Below are 18,033 nucleotides of genomic sequence, written 5' to 3' on the forward strand. Positions count from 1 at the left end.
GCACTGTCATCTGGAGAGTGGAAAACAAATATTAGAAACACAATTTCATTGGGAATACATTTAATAATCTCAGACAGTAAATAGGTGACAAACAAGTAGTATGGATGCCACATACTACAGGAAGTAAGAGGAAGAAAGGATTATTTCTTGTAGGAGTAATAAAGAAACTTCACAGTAAAGGAGTAACATGAGTTTGAAAGTAGGCAGTGAAAATAAAGATGGCATGTCTAGGGAACAGTAAATAGAATAGTTGTAGTCAAATGTATTATGTAAGTGAGAAATGGAAATTGAAGCTAGACAAGTAGAGTGTGTTTGATGCTACAATATAATTGGGAGGCATGAAAAGTTTTTGAACAGAGGAGAGATCACCACACCAATGTGATGTTTCAGGAAAATGAATCTGGTATCTGATTTACCTCTAAAGAAGTAGTAAACTGGTGCAGTTTGCTTTATAAAACCAAAAAATTAAAATGGCATAAAATATGGGTGGAAAATTACTTAACTATCAATGGCTCATTCCTGTCAAGTTGGCAACAAAAGATGAAATCCATTACCTATAACACTCTTCAAGTTATGCACGTAAATGACAGCATTGTTGGATCCAGAGGCTATTAGATAGCTTAATTCTGGGTTAGTCCCATGTTCATGGTGCCATCGAATGGCATTCACTAGCTTGTGGTGCTGCTGAATAGTGCAGATCAATTTTAAGTTAGGAGCCTGAAATATTTCTATGGATCTGAAATGAGAAACATATTAAGAACAGAAAAATGAGCCATAGTAAAATCCCACTTAAACAATACCTCTTCTATTCTACCAAAGTGAGAAAAAAGGAAATAAGTAGTCTCATAACTAATTCTGCAGATTACTTACTGTACTTTAATAAAAAAAAAGTTGATTAACAACTAGGTTTCTCAAACAAGTAATAACAGTTTTCTTATATCTTAAATGACAGCTAACATTTTGAGAACTTTATGGTTTACAAAGAATTTTATATACATTACCTTAGAATTTTTTGTTTAAACCACAAAATTGGAAGTTTTACTAACCTTCATTAAAAAAGGGAAGGCTAATGACTTATGTATACTATATTCTTGCTAACTAATTTATCAAGTTATTTTATAGCTATCAGGACTCGTCTAACAAATCTCAGGTAATCCTCAAGACAACTGTGAGGTAGGTCATCCAAACAGAGCCTTATGTTGACAGAAGAGGCTTAGGTTGGCTCCCTGCAACCATGTACTATAACTATGGACGGTAGACCCTCTATCTATCATATTCTGCTTCTATTGCTTTTAGGACACAATTAATCTTAAAAAAATAAATAGACATCAAAAACTATTTTCCTGAAAGATAACATAGAAAGAACGCTTACTGAAGTCTACAGAACAATTCTGCTTAGCTTCTTTCTTTAAAAGTATAGATGGATTTGCTTTCAACATCAGATTGAATGCAGGAAACATAATTACTATAGTCGCACATTATGTCATGCAATACAGTAGGCACACTCTTCCTTTATTATCACAGAAGATGCCCAAATTTGTGGTTTCCCTCACATCATATGCCTTTTGCAGCAATAATAGATCCAAAGTAACACTGGGTTTCCCCAACAACATTACAGATGGCTTTCTCCAACTGGTAATAAAATATATATGAAAATGACAATAAAAAAACAAAACAAAACAAAACAAAAAAAACCCCCACATACCCATCTTCATTGCCAAGAGCCATGATTTTGCCATCTGCTTTCCAGCTGATTTCCGTGTGTGCTGGCAATTTGTACTAGAAAACAAAACAGAACCATCTTTACTCTAGCTAGTCTATACCTCAAATTCTGTAAACTTGTGGTGAAGAAAGTATGAGGGGAAAACTTCTGAGTTTGTGATGATTATATTTGTAATTAAATCACTGTGAAAAGTTAAATGAGTAACACCAAGTTTTCTGGGATATTTTCTCCCAGTACACATATAAACAAGAAGAATGTTATTTGGTAACATAATCTTATGAGAAAATCATAAGATTCCAGACCTTCTGTTCTACAAAATCTTATGTAAGACAAAGATCTCCGACACAATAAACTAAAAGGCATGTCATCATTGCATATTTTCTAAGCACTTACACAGTTAAGTGTACATGCTTATACACTTAACTGTATATGCAATACAAATATATTAGATATTGTGCGGATATACAAAGACATATTGCTTGCTTTCAAGGAGTTCACAACTTAGAGATGTGATTTAAAAAAAGCTAAAGATATCAGAGACTAAATGCTTGTTGATTGGTATGAGTAATAAGAAGGAAGAAAGCTTCAAGAAATTATGGAAAGCTTCTTGAAGGAATTAGGACCTGAACTTAGCTTCAAAGGGGTATTTTCCCTCTTCAGATTAATAATAAGCCATTTCAGCCCTTTTGTCCTAATATGATATTTCTTACAAAATCTCACCCCCAGATTATTTCCTCTATCCATTGACTCTACACATGATCTGTGAAAAAACAAATGGATGAAATCTCATCACCATATAGTCTGGGTACAGTACAGATTAATGTTACTAGACTTCAAGTAGACCCTTATGAGAAGCAAGACGGTCCTTTTACTCCTCCACTAATTTCCTAGTTCACCTCGAGAAGCCACTCTAAAATTTCTATTTTGTCCTTAAAGTTCTCCCATTTCCCTCCTCTCCCCAATCTCACTCTTGTCTCTTTATTTTACTGAGAAATATGAGGCAACTTCTTGTCCTTTTTTTTCCCCCTCCAAAACCTCCTGACCATTCTGCACTCATTCTCCCCCTGCTCTATTTTCTGACAAAGAAATGGTCTGTCTTTTTGCCAAGACTAACTCCTTCCTGGATCCTTGCTCCCACCCTCTTCCATTTTTTCCAGCGGCACCAAGCCAACCACCCCTCATCTTCAAACACTTCCCAGTTATAAGTTTTGTTGTTGTTGTCTAAAAGTCTTTAGTAGAACCATCCCATCTGTTTAGGCTTAATCCTATATTTATCCTCTATCTCTTATTCAAATTTCTTGAAAAATATTTCTTTAACTTGCAATCTCTACTTTGTCTTCTCTTGCTCTTCAATCTTTTGCAATTTGTTTCTGGTCTTATCACTGGAATTAAATTATTTTTTGCCAATGATCTCTGAAGTGCCAAATCAGTATTTTCTCAGACTTTTTCTTGACCTCTAGATTGCATCTGACAGTAGTGACAACTCCTCCCAGATAACTCTCCTTGCTGGCCTTACTTACTACTTTTCTCTTAGTTTTCCTTCAAGAGAAGCCTCTCCAGTCTCCTTTGCTGGGTAATCATTCACATGATGCCTCCAACTTAAGATATTTCCTTAGGTTTTATCCCAGTTCTTCTTCTCTTTTTTCCTCCATATTTTCTCATGGTTTAATGATTATCTCTCCAAAGATATCTATATTACCCGCCCAAAGATAGATATCTGTAGATATCAGCCACCCTCCTGTCAATGGCTCTTTCTTTCAGCTTCAATTGCTTCTTAACTACTAGTTTCTTATTTTATACCTAGTTCCATCTCATCTTTAAAAAAATACAGCCCCAGCCCTTTTTGTAGTGTCTAGAAACTGGAAACTGAGTGGTTGTCCATCAATTGGAGAATGGTTGGGTAAATTATGGTATATGAATGTTATGGAATATTATTGCTCTGTAAGAAATGACCAGCAGGATGATTTCAGAGAGGCCTGGAGAGACTTACATGATCTGATGCTGAGTGAAATGAGCAGAACCAGGAGATCAATGTATGAGGATGTATTCTGATAGATGTGGCTATGTTTCAGAAAGAGAAGCTCTAATTCAGTTTCAAATGATCAATGATGGACAGAATCAGCTATACCCAGAGAAGGAACACTGGGAAATTAATGTGAACTACTTGCATTTTTGTTTTTCTTCCCAGATTATTTTTACCTTCTGAATCCAATTTTTCTTGTGCAACAAGAGAGCACACATATATTGTATGTAGGATATACTATAACATGTTTAACATGTAGAAGACTGCCTGCCATATAGGGAAGGGGGTGGAGGGAGGGAAGGGGAAAGTTGAAACAGAAATGAGTGCAAGGGACAATGTTGTAAAAATTATCCATGCATATGTTCTGTCAATAAAAAAACTATTAAAAAAAAAAATACATACAGCCCCTCCAACAAAAAAGATTACAACCTTCCCTTTATTTTACTCTGCCATGCCCTGAAACTATCACTTTTCTCTTTTTTATACCTAAACCTTTATACCTTTACATATATATAATACTTTTATACCTAAATCTTCATTTTCTCACCTCTTATTTCTCAAAACCTAGCAATCTGATTTCTGAAGCAATTACTTAATTCAAGGTTACCAACTAGACTATTAAGCATGGCTACCTTTTCTCAGTTCTCACCCTCCCTTAGCTGTTGTCATACACTCTGATTTTTCTCCTACTTCTAAACATTCCTTTTCAGTTTCCTTTGATCCCAAGTTTATGATCAAAAAGTTATTTTTCACTCCAGCTCCTCTACAAGTCTCCTATATTCTACTTTCACTGTACTCACAGTCCTACCACCTTCCATAAAGGCCTTCTTTACCTCTTACCCAGATTATTGCAGTAGTCTCTCTCTCTCTCTCTCTTTTTTTTTTTTGCTGAGGCAATTGGGGTTATTTGACTTTACCAGGGTCCTACAATTATTAAGTGTTAAGTATCTGAGGCTAGATTTGAGCCTGGGTCCTCTTAACTCCAAGGCTGGTGTTCTACCCATTGCACCATCTTGCTATCCAGAGAGTAGCCTCTTAATTGGCTTTTTGGTTTCCAATTTCTCCTCTTTTAAATCTGGTAACCTTTCTAAGGCAGCTTGACTCTTATTCTTGGACTTCAATGGGTTCCTGCAGCTTTGGGGACAAAGTACAAACAAGTCATCAAAATATTTATTGTTCCCCAGGATCTGGCTCCCACCTACTTTGACAGATTTTCTACATGCTGTATTTTAGCCAAATTGTGCTGATCCAAACTCCTCATTCCATTCACCGTCTTTATGCCTTCACACAAACTACACTGTGACTGTAATGCATTCTCTTATCATTTTTCTTTCAGAATCCTCATCTTCAAAGTTCAATTGAGGTTCTACTTCCTATTAAAAAGCCTTTGCTTATATTCCCTTCTTTCTAATTGTTTTCTTTTTTAAAGTATCTTTTATTCACGTAATCTGTTGTATTTGCTTGTAGAATGTAAGGGGGAGTGAGGGTGAGGATGATAGCTAAATGTAGTGCCAGTGCCAGTAGTGTCAGGAAGAACCGAGTTCAAATTTGACGTCAAACATTTACTAGCTATGTGACCCTGGGCAAATCACTTAATCTTCTTTGCCTTAGCTTCCTCATCTGTCAAATAAGCTGGAAAAAGAACTATTCCAGCATCTTTACCAAGAAAACTCCAAATGGGGACAGGACTGAGTAACAACTTGCAGACAATGGGAAATCTAATAAACATATTCTAAGAAAAGGTATCAACAATATTAGCATTTAACATATCACATGTTCTCACATTTATGCTGACCACATAAAAGTTATAATTAAGAAATATTTAAAGAAATTGGTGTCTCTAATGACTTTATTGATGTCATTGGCCTCCCCACTGAGTTTCCAAGGATTGTGTTGCAAGATTATTCCTTCCTAAGATCTTAGCCAATTTAGTCAATCAGCAAAGAAATATTTATTAAGCACCCACTTTTTGCTAGATACTGTCCCGAACTCTTAAGAATATAAAGGGAAAAGAAATGTTTTTATAAATAAGTTAACAAAGCTACTTTTTAAAAAAGCTTAACAAAAGATGGACTTGGGAAAGACACAAGTTTTAAAAATTGTCCCAATATGAAATATTTACCTCAAAGAGTTTTTTTAAAACTCATTAGATAATGGATGTGAGCACTTTACAAAATTTAAAGCACTATAAAATATCATTGTCATTAAAATTCTAATTAAACATAACTGAAACTGACTTTGGAATTCAATTTAATGCCCATCAGAAAATAAATAATTGTTTCAGATATGGTTTCCCTTTCAACAATGCCACCTATTACACAGGGCTGAAAAACCTAAGAAAAATCTGTATTGCATGCTATGAAGAAGCTCTGGCTTATAAAACTTACTTTTATTGAATTGGTGTCTCTAATGACTTTATTGATGTCATAGGCCTCCCCACTGAGTTTCCAAGGATTGTGTTGCAAGATTATTCCTTCTCCTGCACAACTATATAAAGTTACAGCAGGCCTGTCACCATCTCCACCTAGGTAAGAAACATGAAAGAGGTTCAACAGTATATTGTTTCACTGAGCATGATTCTCCTGCACAAAACCAATTACAACTCTGTTTTAAAAGCCCTATTTGGGTGTACACACACACATGCATTAACTTTCTTGGGGTGCGAGACAATGTTGTTTTTATGAATTTGTTGCTACCCAATTACTTTTTTTGGGGCATAAGCTATTGCATATAGATTCTTTAAAAACAAAAAAATCAAAAAACTAAATTCAAGAGATGATTTGAATTTCAAAGGTGCCTATTTGTTTCCTTCTGAATTTAGATTTGCACAGCACCTAGAACACAGTAGGTGCTTAATACATTTTTACTGAAAGCTTTATTGATCGAAATTCCTCTCTTTCCATTTCTTTTTTGGCAACATTTTCATTAGTTTTCTTCTTTGCCCCTCAACTGAAAAAGAATGAAAAGCAAAACTTTTGTAATTAGAAAGAAACCCACAAATTGACCATCACTGAAAATATAATTCTGATTCTGCACTATCAGAAGAGATATTTTCAATGTACCAGTCTAAGAACAACAAGCTACTGAAAAAGCTAATCAGCAAAATTTGGACCCTAAAATGGATCTTGATATCCTTCCCTTAAATCTCTACCAGGATCCCTGTTGCATGCATTGTGCTAGAGACCTTGAATAAGCCACAGTATTCGCTCTCTTGAAGTTTATAGGAAAGACAATGCATAAAAACAACTTTGGAAAGAGTGAAAAAACAGAGCATTTGAACAATGGGCAGGATTTGGACAGCTAAAAGAGAAGCGAAGGGCACTCCAAATAGAAAAAAAAGAAGAAAGAGAGAAATGTAATTAAGAAGGCCAGGGTATGTGTGGAGAATTCTAAACAGTCTAATCTGGCTGGAAAATTGGTAATTGATAAATAACAGTAATAGATAAAATCAGAGAGGTCAGAAAAGGCTGTTAAATTTTGACTATGTTGTCTGGGCTGAAATTGAAGGTTTCTGGACAAGGATGAAAGGAACAAGACAATTTGAGAAATTAACTTCAGTAAAACTAATCTGGTAGCACTGCCAACTGCTGGTGCCCTCCCAAAACATTCTTTATTTAATTTATTTTTTTTGGGGTGAGTGTACAAACATGTATAATTGTCAACTTTATTTTGTCTACATTTTTATATATATTCTTGTCTCTCCTATTGAATGTAAGGTAACTGTGACTATAGGGACTGTTTCATTCTAATATTTGTATCCTAGTGCCTAGAATATTGTCTGGCACATACTTTAAAAAAACCCCAAAAAATTTGGAAACTGATTTAAGGTCAGGACATTACTGTGACAGAGAAATAATAAAAGAGGGCAAAAATGAAGTAAGAGATTTACAGAATATGATTTTAAAAAATTATTTTAAATTGTTATCTTAGTTAAAAACATTATGCTTTCTCTTCAATTCTCCCTTTCCTGAGGCAAGGAAGTGGAAGAACATTAAAACAAAATTCTTGCAATAAATATGAAGTCAAGCAGAATAAATTTCTGCACTGGCTATGTCCAAAATAACATATCATTCTGCATCCTGAGTTGTGGGCTAAGACTGACAAAATGTGGCACCAAATGGATGTGAATTCTAAGATGACCTTGAAATTTTCAGCCCAAGTTTGCAATTAAGATGATGATACCACTGACAGAAATAGGAATAAGGTTCAATAGGGGAAGTGATGTTTTCATTTTAGACAAGTAATAGGAAGATGAATATTCAAGTAGAGATGTCTAGTTCACAGTTGGAAAATGGAGCACAACAAAGAGAAGAGTAAGGCTAAATGAATCATCTGTAGAGACAATAGGTGAAATATTCAAAGTGCATCATGACAGGACACAGAGAATATTAGTTGTCAAAAACTTATGATTTCTTCACTAGTGGAACATTTTAATTTAGACATGAAAAATAACAATGTATTGCTGAGTTTTTTTTACTTGTAGATCTTTTTGTTTTTTGATTGTTATGTTGCATTATTCCCAGATAAAGAAACTTATTTTCTGATCAAAGTAGTGTTAATGGAATATACTGATGCAAACTAATAGTTTGATAAACATTATTGTTGAACATATTAATTTCTCAGCATATGAACAATAAATAAAGCAGCCACTATTAGATAATTTCAAATAAAAATCAATATATAACAATAACAGTTTACTGGCTACTTCCCTACCCAAAGAAATCATTTCTAGACCATTTTTGATATGCATTTAATTTATTCTCTCTGGGAAGACATATCTGCACATATTTTGACTGAAGAAAAAAAAATCATGAATTTTATAATTTCAAGAAATTATGACTGTTGTGGACAAGATATTAGCTGCAGGTATTTTAGAGTCAAACTCCAGTGCAGATTCCTTTTAGAAATCCTTAAATTCAACTTATTAAAGATTTTTAGGAGCAAAACAAAAATGGACACTTTTCAAGTAGCATAGTGAAATAGTGCCAGTTATACTGACATAGCCAGTATATTGTTACAAAGATAGTATAAAAGACCTAGATAAAGTATTGGAATCAGATGACTTACTTACAACTCTGCCACAGGTCAACTATTTGATTACCTCGTAAACCATGAAGACAGTAAAAAACTAAAACTAGCACTATTTAATTTTCCCTTCAAAATGCTGAATTACTAAATTGGTTCTAGATACAGGTTCCATACCTTTACCTACTTATATTTGGGCAAATCACTTTATCTTTGTACTTCTTTTTCAAATGACAAAGTTAAACTAGTTACTTCACAACATTCTAGAATTCCTGCACATGAGCCACTTATGGCAGATTGCCTCACAACTTACCAAGAGAAATTGGGGGCACAGGAGGTCCCCAGGCCAAAGAGTACACTGTCTTCTTATGATAAGTACTAGAAATTTGTGGTGGTCTAGGACATAAGAAAGACAAGGGTTAAAATATACAAATAGGTTCCCTGAAATGCTCTTCCTATCTGAAATGGAAGAACTATAAAAACACTATCACCATAATTACCAGAATCATCAAGTGCCAAATATGCAATATGTGGATAAAAATGTAATTTAAACTGACTAGATGCATACAAAGTTATTTGTGAGATCATTTCTCTCAAATTTTTCTTTATTTTTACTCCATCTCAACTGAATGCTGAAGTCAATTAAGTGATACCAGTGATGAGGTAAACATGGTGACACTTATAGCTACACAGGGGAACAACTGAAATAGACTGAAATATTAAAAAAAAAAAAAAGAATTCCAAGTCACAGGAAAAATCTGGGCTTTGTTCCTAAGTACTGATCATTAGTACATTGATAAGTTCTTCTATGAAAATAAAAAAGTAGATTCTGTTCCATAAAACAGGATTTTTAAACATCAAAATAAATGGATGGGTTAAATTTGGAATCTAGTGGTCAAAAAATGATTCATTCTTCAAAGTGAGGAGAGATGGACTAGATAATCTTTTCAGTTCTTTTTAGCTTTTACAAAGCAGCAATCCCTCAGAAGTGACCACAACATTCTAAATCTGATATTTGGTTCTCAAATCACTTACTCTAATAGCAGTTAATCAAACATTGCTCAATCATCATTCCTGTCTTACTTGTTGGAATAGGTGTCATACATTCCCACTTTTCCATCATCAGTTCCAAAGGCCAAACAACCCTCCTTAGTTGGATGCCAAGATAGCTGCAAAAGATGCCCCAAATGGGAAGTGAGGTATAATCATTTAAATTCTAAGACATTCTCATCTGATCTTTCGATCTTAAATATCAATGTTGGATTATTAATTTCACAGATGACAGATCTCACTTAGTTCTAGTTATAATTTCTTCAGGAAAAAATTCTTATATTAATATCTAGTTTGATTAAACTCTAGGTAACAGAAGGAAAACACCTCTTTTTAAAAAAATTTGATCAAACAATGTGGCTGGGGGAAAAAAGTTTGTTAAAAAGTGAACTAAAACCACTCTTACCGAAGTAACCTTTGATTTGATGCCTTGCCAAAAGGTTTTTACATCGTGGTTGTTTCTTATGGATAGCGTATTCCACACCCGTATCATGCCATCTCCAACACCTATGGCTAAACAGCCCATGTCCACAGGGGAGAAAGCCAGACTGTAGACAAACCCCCCAAGGGAAGGCAGTGTCCAGCAGCATTCCAAGGTTGTCATGTCCCAACATTTCACCTAAAAAAGTTGAAGAAAAGGAGCACAGGCAAAACTTAAGGAATGAAACTCGATAGATAAAATTAAGAAAATTCAAGTTCAAGACTGAAGGGAAGAGAGAAGAAATGAAGAGGAAAAGAAAATATCTGAGACAACTGAGTAAAGTCAGTACCTCAAAAATTGGTTAAACTTCTATTAAAAAAGTTGGAGGGTAGAGGAAAAATCCTTAAAATAACAAACTCCATGTTATAGCTATAGGAGATCTTACACCCCACCAAGTACAATTCTTTTATTTTTTAGAAATAAATGGGAGATCCAAAGATGTTTATTAGTAAAATCTCTATCTCCTTGACTTTCAAAGTCTAATATTCTTTGCATTTTTATAGAATTGTAGTATTTTCTATAGTGACCATAAAACTCCAGAAATCAGGAAACCTGGGGCAAATAATGTTGAGAAAAAACTACTTTAGAAAGTACTAGGGGTAGCTAGGTGGTACAGTAAAAAGTGCCAGCCCTGAAGCAAGGAGTCCCTCAGTTCAAATCCGGCCTCAGACACGACACTTCCTAGCTGTGAGACTCTGAATAAGTCACTTAACCCCAATTGCCTCAGCAAAAAACAAAAATAAACAAATAACCCTGATATAACATTGTACAGAAAGGAAAGTAGATTTTTAAATAACAAGAAATCATTTCAAGGAAAAAATGCATTTCATGTAGTTAACATAGCTTAAAAGCAAGTCAAAAAGAAAGGCAAAGATAGAACCTTATTCTATGGTCAGTTTGTTCCCCAAAAAATTTGCTATAAGATTGCTCAATTAAAAAACTAGGAAACAAAGGAAAATTTAAATTTAAGTGCTGAGAGGTTCCTGCAAAGAGATGCTCCAAAGAAACTGAAACGATCTTTTCAGTCATTAAAAAAACTTGAAAGTCTTTCCCCTAATTCCCAAGTTCTACTACAAGTGCTGATAGCAATGGTACAAAAAAGGTGGAAATCCATCTTCCTCATGGTTTTTCCTTGCCATATGTTTATTCAACAAATATAACTTACATCTCTATCCATAGAAATGGAAAGCAGAAGTTCTTTATCTTCAGTCTGGACTGAACATAAATTAAATACAATTCTTGAGTGATTCTGTCCCTCTGATGATGAGCTAAAGAGGGTACATTTTCGTTTCCCCGAATGGGTAAGATCCCAGAGCAACAATTCACCTCTGAAAAGGAAAAAGACTTAATTAGCTCATTATTTATGAGGAAAACAGTAATATGGTTATGTAGGCAGGGATAGTTCCTCTTTCTCCTTTATTAATATTTTCTTTCTGCCAAAATAATAAAAATATTTATACAGAAATAACTTATTCAAATGGCTATCTAACTGTACATACCCTTTGATCCAGCAGTGTCTCTACTGGGTCTGTATCCCAAAGAGATCATAAAAAAAAGGGAACCAAACCCACATGTGCAAAAAATGTTTGTAGCAGCCCTTTTTGTAGTGGATGCCCATCAATTGGGGAATGGCTGAATACAAGTTTTGGTATAGGAATGTTATTGTTTTATAAAAAATGATCAGAAGGATGATTTTAGAGAGGCCTGGAAAGACTCACATGAACTGATGCTAAGTGAAGTGAATAGAACCAAGAGAACATTATACTCAGCAACAAGATTATGTGATGATCAACTCTGATGGACTTGGCTCTTTTCAACAGTGAAGTGATATAGGCCAATTCCAATATACTTGGAGAGAGAGCCATTTGCATCGAGAAAGAGGACTATAGGGACTGAATGTGGATCATAACATAGTATTTTCACCTTTGTTGCTGTTGTTTGCTTGCTTTTTTTCCTTTTTTTTGGTCGGATTTTTCTTGCACAGCATGATAAATATGGAAATATTTATAGAAGAATTATAAATGTTCAATATATACTGGATTACTTGCTGTCTAGGGGAGGGAGTGGGGGGAAGGGAGGGAGAAAAATCTGAAACACAGGGTTTTTCAAGGGTGAATATTGAAAAACTATCTTTGCATGAATTTTGAAAATAAAGACATTATTAAAAAAAATAAAACTTGCTCAAAAACACATAAGAAAACGAAAGACATAACAAAATAAAGTCCAATAAAGACTACTCACCCAAAACAACTGGATACTAGCTGGGTGGGTTGGCCAGTAGGCCAGAAAAGAGTTAACCAAATCCGTTCTTTAACTGTGGGATCCACACCTCCTCCTCGTCTCTTCAGAAAGGGTAACTTCAAAGTCATCACGCCTATAGGTAAGAGATCATTCACAATAGAGCACCTATCACTAAATAGTTAATCAAATCAGATCAATAAGCATTTATTAAGTACTATGTGATAGACACTATACTAAATGCTGATAAAGACAGTCAATGTTCTCAAAAAGCTCATATTCTAATAAGGAAGGCAAGTTGCAAATAACAAAGTACAGACAAAACAGGGTAATGGAAATATATCTCAGAGGAGAGAAAGTAGCAGCAGAGAGGAGTGAAGAAAGGCATTCTATGAGAAATGGGATTTTAGCTGAATCTTAAAAGGAGCCAGGGGAACTAAGACTTAAGAGGTCAGAAGGGAGAGCCAGAGCAAAAGGCATAGAGTAGAGAGATAGAATGTAATTGATCTTAGAGTACATAGAGAAGATTAAATTATAAAATTGGAAAGTAAGAAGGGGCCAGGTTTGAAGAGTTTTAATGTCAAAGGACTTTTTTACTTGATCAGGGAGGTAACATGGTGGGGGCTTCAGTTTTAAGAAAACTGCATTGGCAGTTGAGTAGAACTGGAATAGAGAGAGACTTGCAACAGGGAGACTAATTAGAAGGTGAAAGTAAATGTCCCACTGATGAAGGCCTGAACTGGAGTAATGGCTATGTGAATAATGAGAAGGAGACATGCAAGAAAGATGTGAAGGCAGAAATGACAATTATTTGGCAACAGACTGGATATATGAGGTGATTGTGAATGAAAGGTCCAACAAAGTTACAAGCCTGGGTGACTGGAAGATAGTAAATATATTTACTCTTACTGAATATTGTGATATGAGTTCAATAAGTAAAATTAGTTTAGAACTTGAAATCCCTCCCCCCTTTTCCTCACCTCCCCAAATTGAAATTTAAAGAATAGAGATCGTATCATTTTTTTGTTGTTGTTGTTTTTTTTTCTTCTGAGGCTGGGGTTAAGTGACTTGCCCAGGGTCACACAGCTACAAAGTGTTAAGTGTCTGAGACCAGATTTGAACTCAGGTCCTCCTGAATTCAAGGCTGGTACTCTATCCACTGCGCTACCTAGCTGCCTTGAGATCGTATCATTTTAGCTGTAAATAGAGGGGTAGGGAAAGGGAAAGGCAAGAGTGTAATTGGAACAACATTCATCTGGAAATAGATCTCTCACTGGAGGAGTAGCTAATCCTAGGGGAGGAAGAATAGGAAATCTCCTTTTCAGTCAACATTGCAAAAAACATTCATGATTCAGGTAGGTGTGAGTTTCTTCTAATTCTAACATTTCACATGCATTCAGAAAGTAATAAGCCTGAAGAGGCAACATTATGAAAGGGAAATAAAAGTATCCTTAACCAGAGAATGAGACATATTCAGAGGTAGAAATGCTAAATTCTTATTTGTTTATGTTTTCTCCATGAAAAGTCATCTTGGGGCTACAAAGGAAAGAACAAAATTGGGATACTTTAAGAAAACAGTTTGAGAACAATGTGCTACCCTTCAGTAGTCCCTGTTTTATACTTCAGATTACAGAAGTATCTGGCAGTTGTGATAACCAAATCTTGCCAAGACGATTGTGCTAAGTAGGTGAAGTATACCACTGTACTGGCTGAAAGCTAAATGTTGCCCTGATTTTTAAAAATGAAAACTGGAATCTGTATATATGAAACTGACTTGAATTTACTGAAAAATTCCATTATGCACTATTAAAGGGATTACTTATTAGTGAACATTTGGAAATTGGCAAGGGTAGTTTTGTGAATTTAGCAGAAGTCATTAAGGGTTCAATTGTCAATTTTTCAGGTTTCTAGTGCAATGCTTTAGGGTTCTATACTTGGCTCCATATTATTTAAAACTGCTATAAATATTTTGGAAAAAAGATGAAATGCTTATCAAATGTGCAGGTTAAAAAAAAAATTAGGGAAAAAAGCTAACAGATTGAACAACAGAATGTAGATCCAAAAAGATCTTAACAGGCAAAACCTATTAAGATGCTAAAATTTAATGATATCAATGTCATATCTGAAATCTGAATTTTAAAAAATGATGTCAAATATAGAATGGAAAAAGTATGGTTTAAGAGCAGTTTGTTTTAACAAGTTCTAGGAATTTCACTGGAAATTCAATATTGATGCTTTGTGTGATATGGAATTTAAAGCTCAAGTGATTTTAAGAGAAGCAATTTCAACAATTATAATGAGTTCTTGCAGAACTCTGATCTCTACAAAAAACATCTGATATAGTTATAGAATAAGAGTTTGAAGGAACCTCAGAAAATATCTAGTGCTATAATAATAATCAGTTTTTAACCTCACATTTATGAATGAGTATAAAGAATGTGCCTGGGTGGCCAATAGACATTGAGATTCTATCACACAAAAATCAGTTGATGCATGCTGGATGTTTAGTATAGAGAAGGGATGAATTGGGGTAAAAGTGGGATTGTCTAAAAGTCTGTGAAATTGGGAAGCAATTAGTTTTATTTTTTTTTAGGTGACAGAGGGTAGAATTAGATGATATGGGGGAGACAGATATTGACTTAGTTGATGAAATACTGTTTCACAAGCAGAAACCTTACCTCGGCCTCTGGAGCAGCTCCAGATTCGTATTGTTTGATCTTTGCTTCCAGTAGCTAAGTAGCAGCCTTTTGTTACTGGGGTCTGCTGTACAACTTTTCCATTAGGAATTTCATGTTCATCTGGGAAGATATAATGCCCTATTTTAAATTTTAATTTCAAGCAAAAATCCAATTTCTTTTCCGGGAAGTGGATTTTTTTTTTTTTTTAAACAATACATAAAAGCCTAGAGGTTACCATCTTGACAACATGCAGCTATGACCTGCACCCATCCCTTGTGTCTACCTGAATTCTCTTCTGGACGAATGGTTAAACATTCTTCACCAAGTAATGGACACCATGCAATAGAATGAATTTCATCATCATGACCTCTCAGCCTGTGAAGAATATCTCCTTTCCTACTGATGTCAATTACAACCACCATGCCATCCTTATAACTGGAAAATAAAGGATTCCGCACAATGATCGAACAGAAGAAAAAGACTTAATATCAATCTTCAGACCTGGAAAAAAACAATTTTCTAACAATCTGAAAGACAGGATTTTTTTTTTCTTTTTGCTTAACCAAAAGAAACAAATTAAAACATCAATTTTATTGCTTCCCATCAATATAATTTCCTGATTTCTTAACAGAAACTATCCCACACAATCATGTTCTTAGCATTAACAACAACAAAAAAAGAAAGAAAGAAAATCATTCATCAAACAGGCCTAGAGACATTTCTTTTTTAAAAATTTGTAGACGATGGGGCAGCTAAGTGGCGCAGTGGATAGAGCACTAGCATTGAATTCAGGAGGACCCGAGTTCAAATTTGGTCTCAGACACTTAACACGTCCTAGCTGTGTGACCCTGGGCAAGTCACTTAACCCCAGCCTCAAAAAAAAAAAAAAAAAAAAAAAAAATTGTAGATGAACAATGAACTTGGCTGAGAACTGGAGGAAGAGTATGGGGTAGGCTGCCTTTGGGAACCTATTTGCTTTCAATGATCCTAAGATGCTCCTTCATACACAAACCCATGTAATACCAATATCACCCTAGGATAGATGCTAATTACAGAAACCACAATCATAGAAAAAAAAAAAAAAAAAAAAAAAAAAAAAACTACAGAGAATCCAAAGAGAGACACACATGTAGGTCTGAGTAGACTACAGCATGTCATTAACAATGAATTACAGGCAAGAAGTGGTATAAAATCTTTACTGTCATAAGAAATGCAGATGGACTGCAAAAGTAGGGTATAAGAATATCTTTCAACCTTGCCTTCAGCTAAGTACATGAAATCAAGGAAAAGCAGAGTTTCTCCTGGTAGTATCTGTAAATTAGTCTCTCTCCTTCTTACCCTTCCCTTCCCCCATCATTCTGAAAGAGAATGGTGACATATATTGAAGAAAGAGGCAGATAGGTCTCAGGTCACATAAGGTCTCTAGATGTCTGTTCTCTCTGTGTTAGTATATTCTGTGGGAAAGCTAGTTCAAGTGAGGAAGCAATCAGAAGATCAGAAAACTGTTTCCCCTCAATGTCTGTCTGTAGTTAGGTTAAAATATTGCCTTAGGATATAAACGTAATAGTTCCTTTTATAATTTAGTTGTGATGGCTAACATAATGAGGTCCATCATACATCATACATGTACTTGCTATTCTTTGTCTGAAACTACTCCCACTGGAAGGAGAGAGGCAGGAGGAACCAATATATGATATTAAATTTTAATTGGTTAAATCCCAAGAATCCCACAATAGAGCTGGAAGAGACTCTGGCAATCCAGTAGTCCAAGTGTCTTGTCTTATGAAAGTAAATGAAACCAAGAGTTATGTGACCCCGAACTAAGTTATTTCATCTACTAAGTAGGAAAGCTGGACCATGAACCTGAGTGTTCTGCCTCCAAGTCCAATATTCCTTCCCTATACTATACTTAATTCTTCTATTTGAAAAATATTTCAAACTTTACCATGGCTGAGAGAAATTTGAAAATGAAAGAATTTTTTTTAACAACAAAGTTCTTCAATAATGCAATAGAAAGTTCCTCCTTATTGCACAGATTCCTAATGTGGTGTTCACCAAGTTCTAAAAAAAAAAAAAAAAAAAAAAGGACCATTTTATTTCAATATGATGGGCTTCCACTGTAATTTATAAAAATTTTGAGAATGGTCCAAAGACTTCACCAGTTTGCCAAAAGAAGTCCTTAATACAAAAAAGATTAAGCCAAGGATAGATGACCAATTTTCCAGCATACTTTAAAAAGGACTCATCCACTGGGGCCAAAGGTTGATTCAGAGGATTGCCTCTAACATTTTTGAGATTTGATGAAAAAAGAATAATCTTAATAAAGAACCAAAGCAACTAAGCTTTCAAATAAAAACAAGTTATTGCTCTTACCCCCAATTCTTCCCCAAAATATAATATCACATACCCAATGGCCACTAAATCTTCGTGATGAGGTGAACAAGTAATGCAAAAGATTGTCCTGGGTTCTGGGAAGAAGTGCTGGCTGTCATTTCTGTTATTCCAATAACAAATGACTATTCCCTTTTCATCCCCTGATACAATTAGATCCTTTACTTTAGGTGACCAATGCAATGCTGATATTGTATTCTTTAAAGAAAAAAAATAATAATTTAGAAGCTTATTAGCTAAATAACTTGATGAAAGAAATTGAAGAAGTTATAGTGAACAAATGAAGGATAAATAAAGAGGCTGGTCAGAAAAATCCACAGATCAATTCTAACTACTTTTAAATAATTTTCCACACAACTTTACTGCTGAGTAAGATTTATTGGTTCTATCTTCCCTTCTTTTCTCTCTCAAAAAGAAAGTACTT

At 34.7% G+C, this 18,033-nt stretch overlaps 1 protein-coding gene across 2 annotated transcripts in view; it reads right to left on the bottom strand.

Moving 5' to 3' along the window:
• GEMIN5 (gem nuclear organelle associated protein 5) overlaps window positions 1-18,033 on the bottom strand; it is a 45,857-nt gene that overhangs the window by 25,228 nt on the left and 2,596 nt on the right. For both annotated transcript variants that reach the window (XM_074291883.1, XM_074291884.1), the window contains exons 3-13: window positions 17,626-17,807; window positions 15,502-15,653; window positions 15,219-15,338; window positions 12,544-12,676; window positions 11,468-11,630; window positions 10,228-10,440; window positions 9,855-9,940; window positions 9,085-9,167; window positions 6,134-6,270; window positions 1,706-1,779; window positions 555-736 (exon numbers count right to left, since the gene is read on the bottom strand). In XM_074291883.1, the coding sequence (XP_074147984.1) occupies window positions 555-736; window positions 1,706-1,779; window positions 6,134-6,270; window positions 9,085-9,167; window positions 9,855-9,940; window positions 10,228-10,440; window positions 11,468-11,630; window positions 12,544-12,676; window positions 15,219-15,338; window positions 15,502-15,653; window positions 17,626-17,807 (1,525 nt within the window). The remainder of the gene's footprint in view (window positions 1-554; window positions 737-1,705; window positions 1,780-6,133; window positions 6,271-9,084; window positions 9,168-9,854; window positions 9,941-10,227; window positions 10,441-11,467; window positions 11,631-12,543; window positions 12,677-15,218; window positions 15,339-15,501; window positions 15,654-17,625; window positions 17,808-18,033) is intronic.

Source organism: Sminthopsis crassicaudata, chromosome 2, assembly GCF_048593235.1.
Source record: "Sminthopsis crassicaudata isolate SCR6 chromosome 2, ASM4859323v1, whole genome shotgun sequence".
NCBI lineage: Eukaryota > Metazoa > Chordata > Mammalia > Dasyuromorphia > Dasyuridae > Sminthopsis > Sminthopsis crassicaudata.